This window comes from Poecilia formosa, unplaced genomic scaffold, assembly GCF_000485575.1.
Source record: "Poecilia formosa unplaced genomic scaffold, Poecilia_formosa-5.1.2 Scaffold320, whole genome shotgun sequence".
Lineage (NCBI taxonomy): Eukaryota > Metazoa > Chordata > Actinopteri > Cyprinodontiformes > Poeciliidae > Poecilia > Poecilia formosa.
In genome coordinates, this window is record NW_006800259.1 from 185,775 (window position 1) to 193,833 (window position 8,059).

The 8,059-nt window shown below is 42.7% G+C and overlaps 1 protein-coding gene across 5 annotated transcripts in view; it reads left to right on the forward strand.

Moving 5' to 3' along the window:
• Positions 1-7,142, forward strand: part of ddr2l (discoidin domain receptor family, member 2, like) — a 25,623-nt gene extending 18,481 nt beyond the window's left edge. For 4 of the 5 annotated variants that reach the window (XM_016661275.1, XM_016661276.1, XM_016661273.1 and 1 more), the window contains exons 13-20: positions 878-994; positions 1,585-1,659; positions 2,960-3,204; positions 3,412-3,539; positions 3,949-4,146; positions 4,418-4,652; positions 4,722-4,871; positions 5,486-7,142. In XM_016661275.1, coding sequence (XP_016516761.1) covers positions 878-994; positions 1,585-1,659; positions 2,960-3,204; positions 3,412-3,539; positions 3,949-4,146; positions 4,418-4,652; positions 4,722-4,871; positions 5,486-5,620 — 1,283 coding nt within the window. In that variant the 3' untranslated portion in view covers positions 5,621-7,142. The remainder of the gene's footprint in view (positions 1-877; positions 995-1,584; positions 1,660-2,959; positions 3,205-3,411; positions 3,540-3,948; positions 4,147-4,417; positions 4,653-4,721; positions 4,872-5,485) is intronic. The other variant, XM_007573162.2, reaches the window with a different exon arrangement.
• The last annotated feature ends 917 nt before the right edge of the window (positions 7,143-8,059 follow it).

The window sequence follows — 8,059 nt, forward strand, 5'->3', positions numbered from 1 at the left end:
CAATCAGCAGCTTGAGGTGACTCTGCTGCTCTCTAGTGGCGAGAAGCAGCAATGTTGGCTGGTAACAATCAGAATGCATTGTGGGAGATGTAGTTTGTAATCAATTCGTGCTCAAAACCAATTTTAAGTCAATCATCAGCCTATAAAATGCTGGGGGGCCACATAAAATGACATGGCGGGCCACATGTGGCCCGCGGGCCTTGAGTTTGACACATGTGACCTAATGACATGAGTGAATGCTTAGTGAATGTTTAGTGAATGCTTAGTGTTCCCGTAGCCCTGATTTACATCTGGTAGATTTCACCAAAGTTTATAAAACACTGGAACAGACAGATGATGGGCAATGCGAACCAAAACATTAGCTACGATTATCTTAAAACACTAATCATAAACATTAGCTCTGCTAATGCTAAAGCGCTACAACAACATGGTGTTTAGCAGAAGCTAACACTCAAATGCTAAATTAAATATGTTGATAACATGTGCCGACACATCACCCTCAACAGTTCAGATTTGTTATTGCGCCTCAGGAAGTGATTCTCAGGAACAGAACTCCTGGTTTCAGTCTGATTCTTGTTGAGTTTTTCTAACTCTGCTGCTGATTATGACCAGCTGACCTCAGCAGAGCTTCAGTCAGAAAGAGCATCAGTGGATTTTAAACTGTAGAACGAGTCAATCTGGGTTTGGAATAAACGTCATTTGTTGCACCGTAGCTCAGGTAGAGAACCTGAGGAGAGGAAACAGACCTGCTGCGTAAGCAGTGTTCACCCACTTCAAAATAAGAGCATGAATATGAACGTTTCACTACTTGAAGAATTAACAAAACTTCAGCGTTGATGTCAGACTTTATTTGCTCACGTTGTACGTTTGCCTCCAGGCCCCACCAACACCGACCCCCACTATGAGAGGGTCTTCCTGCTGGACCCTCAGTACCAGAACCCGGCCGTCCTGAGGAACAAGCTGCCGGAGCTGTCGCAGAGCGCCGAGGCTTCAGGTACACCAGACTCACTTTTATCGACCCAAAATGAATCCGCTCCATTTAGCAGAACCAGAACCTTTCTGTCTGCTGTAACTGGATCCCAGCTGGATGTTGATGGGATTTCTCTGTCCTCTGATGTTTTCCTGGTTTATGGAAACATCATGAGCTTCTAATTAGACTCATTTATTTGTTTTCAAATAAAGGTTTGAATTTACTGTTGATAGCAGTAAAACTTTGGGCAATGTCCCTTTAATATTTATTCTCCAGAGACACAGAGAGGACAGATTATGCTTCTGTTCACTTTTCAATTACTTTGATTTTTAACTTATAATCTCTGGTTTATTTTTTGATCATTTCTAATTTTAGACTTTTAGCTGCCAGATCTGAAGGGTTTCTGTAAATCAGTGTTTCTGCTCCACTTTGCCCCCTGGTGGCCATTAGAAGCACCTCACCCACCCAGCAGGGGAACATTTGGATCACCTCCTTCACTTTTCTCAGACTCTGTCGGTTCTGTTTCTTCTTCTCATCTGGATCTTCCTGCATGCTCATTCTCCTGTCGTCCTCCTGCAGCTCTCTGCCTCTTTCCGTGTCTCCTCTTCCTCCAGCGCTCTTCCTCGGTAACCCTCTCTATGACCTGCTGCTGCTGACTTCCTGTCGCCAGACGTCAGGATGGCTTGGTGGTAAGAGATGAAAGGTGTGACGACTTGAGACGTTTATCAGGTGGAAGAGCGAGAGTTCAGAGTTTTAACGCTCTGCACAGTGAAATCTAAAAATCAACTCAAAGTTAAACAACTGAAAACAAAAGGACAGAAAATATAAAAAGTATTTTTGGGTAATCTGTAAAATATTAGTCAGTGGAACCATCTTCACTAGTACAGATAAAACTACTTTAATAAAAAAGTATTTTGTACATTAGATTAACCATTTATTATCTTATTACAACAGAATAACTATTAGAATTTACTTTAATAATTACTCAACACCTTAATTAGATATTTGTATAATAATAATACTGCAACCTCTGTCTTAATATATTAACTGAAATGTGATTAACTGGTTTTTACATTAATAATTATTTCGCGCTCCCCCATTACCATCCTATTATCGAAGTATTAGATTCTATTTTGGTCTTTACATAATATTACTTTGTAAAAAATAGAAATATTATCTATAATTGAGCCATAATTACATGTTTACTACATTTATCCTTTTTTTTCCAACAAATTTCAAGTTGCTATTTCATTTGGTGTAAGTATTTTTCATTACGCATGTTAAAAAATATCATTTATCTAAAACGGTCAAGTTGGCTCACCATCATATGGTGTCACATAATTATTAGACCTTTACAATAATTTAATAACTGACCTATCAAAACAACAGAGAGCTTAAATTAGTAATAATAATAATAATAATAATAATAAATTGTGTTTATTGTTATGGACCTTTTACTCCTCTTTTACAATCTTATCTCTAAGTTAAAATTACTCATTAATTTGGTACTAAACTGTTTGCTAATATGTTAAATACTCTGTAGCCTCTCAGTCATTTATTTGATCAAAATGCTTCATAGCTTTAATGTGTTCATATTGTCTTTTTAACTAAGCTGTAATTACTGGTTATTACTCTGTAACTACATGACATTTGATCAGGATAGATTTAGTGGTTCTGCCACCTTTTTATCACTACCGTCACATTATTTCTTTATTACGTTATATTCCTGCAAAGTTCATTGTGTTGCATGTTTAATCTATTTTTTCTACCTAATCTCTAATTTTACTAATTCCTGGATATTTTAATGCTGAAGTAAATTCTTCTTGTTAAGATCATATTGTAACTCATCCTTCCTTATTTCATTCCTCCGTCTTTAAATCGAGCTGAAACATGAAGTCTGAGCTGCTGCTGGTTGTGATGATGATGGTGATGATGATGGTGATGATGATGATGATGGTGATGATGATGATGATGATGTGTGTCTGACAGCGTGCGGCGGCGGCTACGCCAAGCCGGACGTCACCCAGTGCACGCCTCACCAGTCCTTCAACAACAACGCGCCGCACTACGCCGAGACGGACATCGTCCGGCTGCAGGGCGTCACCGGTAGCAACATGTACGCCGTCCCCGCCCTGACCGTCGACTCCCTCACCAGGAAGGACATCTCCGCCGCAGAGTTCCCACGACACCAGCTCATCTTCAGGGAGAAGCTGGGAGAGGGGCAGTTTGGAGAGGTACAACACTGACCTGGTTTTAGATTCATTTCTTTTCAGTGTATATTAGTCAACATGTTAATTGTAAAAAATTACAGCTAACATGCAGAACAACATACATGGGCTATGATTTATCTATTAATCAGTCAAGTTTTTTTGCATAACATATTTTACATCATAAATACCCAGAAAATGAAAGAGAATCAGAAACTCTCTTCCTCTCTGCAGGTCCACCTCTGTGAGGCTGAGGGACTCCCAGAATTCCTTGGGGAAGGCTCGCCCCTCCCCGACAGAGACGGACACTCGGTTCTGGTGGCGGTGAAGCAGCTGAGGGCCGACGCCACGAGCCAGGCCAGGTATTCAGAGAGACGGACAGGGTCAGAGGTCAAACCCTGACCCTGCACTGATGCAGAAATTCATGCAAAAGGAGCCCAGACCAGAACTGGGAACAAAGAAAAGATCAGTTCTCAGAAACTGATGTTTTCTTTTTTATTGATGTGATTTAATGTTCTGATCCACTGAGACCCATAGATCATCAATATTACCAATAATCTGTAATAAAATACATCTGTATAATTTATGAGTTTTCCTGAAACTTTTCAGTAATAATCTCATTGATTGGGATTTTTCTAATTGGTACTGCAGCTTCTGGGTTCAGCTGGATCCAGATGGAGACTTTAGTTTGTGTCTGAGGGTCCAACGTTTACTGAAGACGTCTCTGCTGTCCACTGTCTGTCCTCTGTCTGTCCTCTGTCTGTCCTCCAGGAACGACTTCCTGAAGGAAATCAAGATCATGTCCCGGCTGGACGACCCGAACATCATCCGGCTGCTGTGTGTGTGTGTGTCGTCCGACCCGCTGTGCATGGTGACGGAGTACATGGAGAACGGAGACCTGAACATGTTCCTGTGTCAGCGTGAGATCGAGAGCACGCTGACGCACGCCAACAACATTCCCTCTGTCAGGTGCAACGCCGCGTAAAAACAATATGTGATGATGTCATAAAATCTGCTTCAAAATTCATGCAAAAGGAGCCCAAACCTTTAGCGGTTCTGAAGCACTTCTGACTCCGCCTCCTCTCTTCTGACTCCACCTTCTCTCCATCTGTCTCCACCTTCTCCCCATCTGTCTCCACCTTCTCTCCATCTGTCTCCACCTTCTCCCCTTCTGACTCCGCCTCCTCCCCATCTGGCTCCACTCCCTCCCTTCTGACTCCGCCTCCTCCTCCCCCTGCAGCCTGTCGGACCTCCTCCACATGGCCGTCCAGATCTCCTCTGGGATGAAGTACCTGGCGTCTCTGAACTTCGTCCATCGCGATCTGGCCACCAGGAACTGCCTGCTGGATCGCCGCCTCACCATCAAGATCGCCGACTTCGGGATGAGCAGGAACCTGTACAGCAGCGACTACTACCGGATCCAGGGCCGGGCCGTGCTGCCCATCCGCTGGATGGCCTGGGAGAGCATCCTGCTGGTGAGGAGGTGAAACCCAACAGGCCGTCAGATCAAATGAGCCGATTAAACATCCTGCTGCCTCCTGCAGGGGAAGTTCACCACGGCGAGCGACGTGTGGGCGTTCGGAGTGACGCTGTGGGAAATCTTCACTCTGTGTAAGGAGCAGCCGTACAGCCTGCTGTCCGACGAACAGGTCATCGAGAACTCGGGCGAGTTCTTCCGGAACCAGGGCCGACAGGTGAGACGGGTCCATCAGAACCAGGCTGGGAGTTCTGGTCTGTTCAGGGTGTAAGAAGAAGTTTGACCACAAGGGGGAGCTGCTGTCATTTTGCTGCTGTTATTCTGAACTTTTATTGTGATTGGTGTGTTTTATAGGTTTGTTTCTACTTCAACCAGCATGAAAGTTATCAGTTAATGAGTTAATCTAAACTTGATTTTGACTGACTAACAATTAATTGATTAATTTGATTAAGAACAATTAATGTTCTTAAAATCTTGAGTTTTCTCTTGTATTAAGAATGCTGACCATCTTAACATGAAGGGCTGCATTTTTCATAATATGCTAGATAAAAAAAAACATGAACTTTAATGTTGTTTTGTGTCAGCTGTATGAAATACTGACTGAATAAACAGAAGATTAGGATTATCATACATTATTAATCTTAGACATATTTACAAACTATAATAAAACTGTAATCTAGGACTAGAAAAATAAAAGATAAGGAAATATTAATCAACAATTAATCTTAAGCTGATTAATTGTTTGGTCCAACAGAACCAAGTCTGACTGATTTCATCAGAGCCTGATGTTTTGTTGCCATGGTGACTGAGTGCCGTTCTCCTGATCTCCAGATCTTCCTGTACGCCCCTCCTCTCTGCCCGCCGTCTCTGTTCGAGCTGATGATGCGCTGCTGGAGCCGCAACATCACGGACCGACCCACGTTTGAGGGACTTTACCAAGCCCTGAGGCCCCACGTCAACCAGTGAGCCGCTGGGGCCCCTCTGGGCCCTGCAGGGGCCCCGCTCCGGCTCAGGGCCCCGGGGCTGCTGGGACTCCTGTATGGTGACAGACATGAACATGATGGACCAGAACTACTCTGCTGGCTGAGGTCCGATCTGAGAGGAGGGAGAAGAACCCGTCAGTCTGTCTGAACCTCATCAGTCCCTTTAGGAACCAGATGAACTTTTATCGTTTGTTCTTGTGCCAGATGTTGCCTGAAACCTGATTTCCTTCCCATCTTCGGTTCCCTTGGAGCCCAGAACCCAACGGCTGTCAGCCTCTGGTGTTTCTGTCTGCGTGGTTCTGGTTGTTGTAAAGCACTGTGTCTGTGTCTCAGTTATTCATGTTCGTAGATAATAACCCACACTGGAGCTAAAGTCAAAGTGTAGCGTAGACTTTTTGTTGTTAAGTTTTATTGTTATTTTCATATTTTGACATTTGTTTGGTCGTTTACACAGAAGAGAGTCGAGTCCAAGTTCAGCCTCCCAAAACTAAAGTGTCTAAATCTCATTAAACTTCCCGTTTCTATGTACAAACACAAGAACAGCTCAGAAAATTCCTAGATTGTGAAAAATGTTTTTGTTCCTCTTTGCAGAAAATGAAACTCATGATGTCGATTTATTATGCAGTGAAACATTTCAGACCTTTAGTTCTTCTAATTTTGACTTGGAGAAAATAAAACCCCAACATTTTTAACATTCTAAGTTAAATATTGGAAACTTGTGTCGAGTTTCATATTTATTTATTATTAGTATGTTTCCAATAATTCAAGCTGCATAAAGTGCTTACAAGGAAACATAACCAAAAAGTTAAAGACAATTTGCTAAAAGCCCTTTCAGATTGTGAAAAAGGTCATTTCTAGCTGGTTGTTCTCAGAGTGGTGTCCATGCAGACTCATGGAAAGTTGGGTGGAAGAAAAAAGTGAGGTAGGAAAAGGCGCAAAAGCAACAGGAATAACCAAAACCTGGAGAGGATTGTTGAGTACAATCCATTCAAGAGTCTGAGAGAGCTTCACATGGTGGACTAAGGCTGAAGTCACAGAGACAACGAGCCTCACCTGGGCTGAGAACCAGAACCAGAACCAGAACTGGACTGAGGAGAACCAGAACTGAAAGTTTTCATTTCATTTGGAAATCAAGGTCCCAGAATCTGGAGGAAGAGTGAAGAGAACCAGAATGACGTTTCCACAGTCGGTGATAAACTCGGGTCATCTGCTGGTACCAATAGTTCAGTCACCATGGTAACAACAGCAAACTGGCCTGACCTTTAACCCCATAGACAATCTGTGGAGTTTGGTTTTGAGGAAGATGACCTGAACGTTTTACAGGAACCTGGACCTCCAGAACCTCAGCAGAACCTCAGGTGGATCTTCATGCTGCTGCATCAACACTGGAGCCCAGACTGAGATCTATAACCCTGATATTTCTGCTTAAAAGATCATTTTTAATGATCTGATGTAACATTCTGGTTTCCTGAGACGCTGAATGTTGGGTTTTTATCTCTGTGAACCATCAAAACTACAAGAAATAAAATCTGGAACATTTCACTCTCTGTGTAATGAATATGATGAGTTTCACTTTCTGAAATGATGAAAAATATGAAGCTTGTACTTTGGAGATGAAAGCAAATGTTTGATGCAAACAGGAAGTCCAAAGGTAGAGTCCAATCTGTGTTCTGGGTTCTGCAGAGCGGCTGTGGACCTGATCTGGAGCTCAGATCCGTCCTGATCGCCTCAGGAATCATGTTGAAACTTTCCTAAACACCATGAAGCCGTAGAACTGAGGCTGTTTCTTTATGAGCTGTAAATTCTCCACTGTCATTGAACACATCAGTGATGAAACGTTTGTTTGATCCAAACCTTTAGAGGATTATCGCTGTGTTTGATGGAGACGGATCGGCTCTGATCTGAAGAGACTGATTCTCCTGTTTGAAGCAGCAGATCACCTGGAAGCTGATGGAGAGTTTCCCCCCTTCATGTGAGGCAGAAGCTGAATCCTGTTAAATGTCTGATAAAGTTACAACATTAAGAAGTCTATATTAAAGCTCTCATTTTATAACTAAACTTGTAGTTTCATTTCTAATGGTTTTGATCAATAATTGTGTCGGTGCCTCCATGAGATGATGACAACTTCCTCTCTTCTTCACGTCCGTTTTCACTGCTGGATTTTTACCTGAAAAGATTCAAACTCATCTTAAAGAAGCTCAAACTGTTTAAATGTTTTCTAGGTTTTCAGATGAGGTGAGAAACGTTCTGGTCGATGAAGAACGGACGAAGGTAGAATCATCCAATCAGCAATGTTTCAGGTTTCCCACAGGGACTGACCGGCCTTTTCTGTTTTAATGTTCAAGGCCTCACACACACACACACACACACACACACACACACACACACACACACACACACACACACACACACACACACCTTC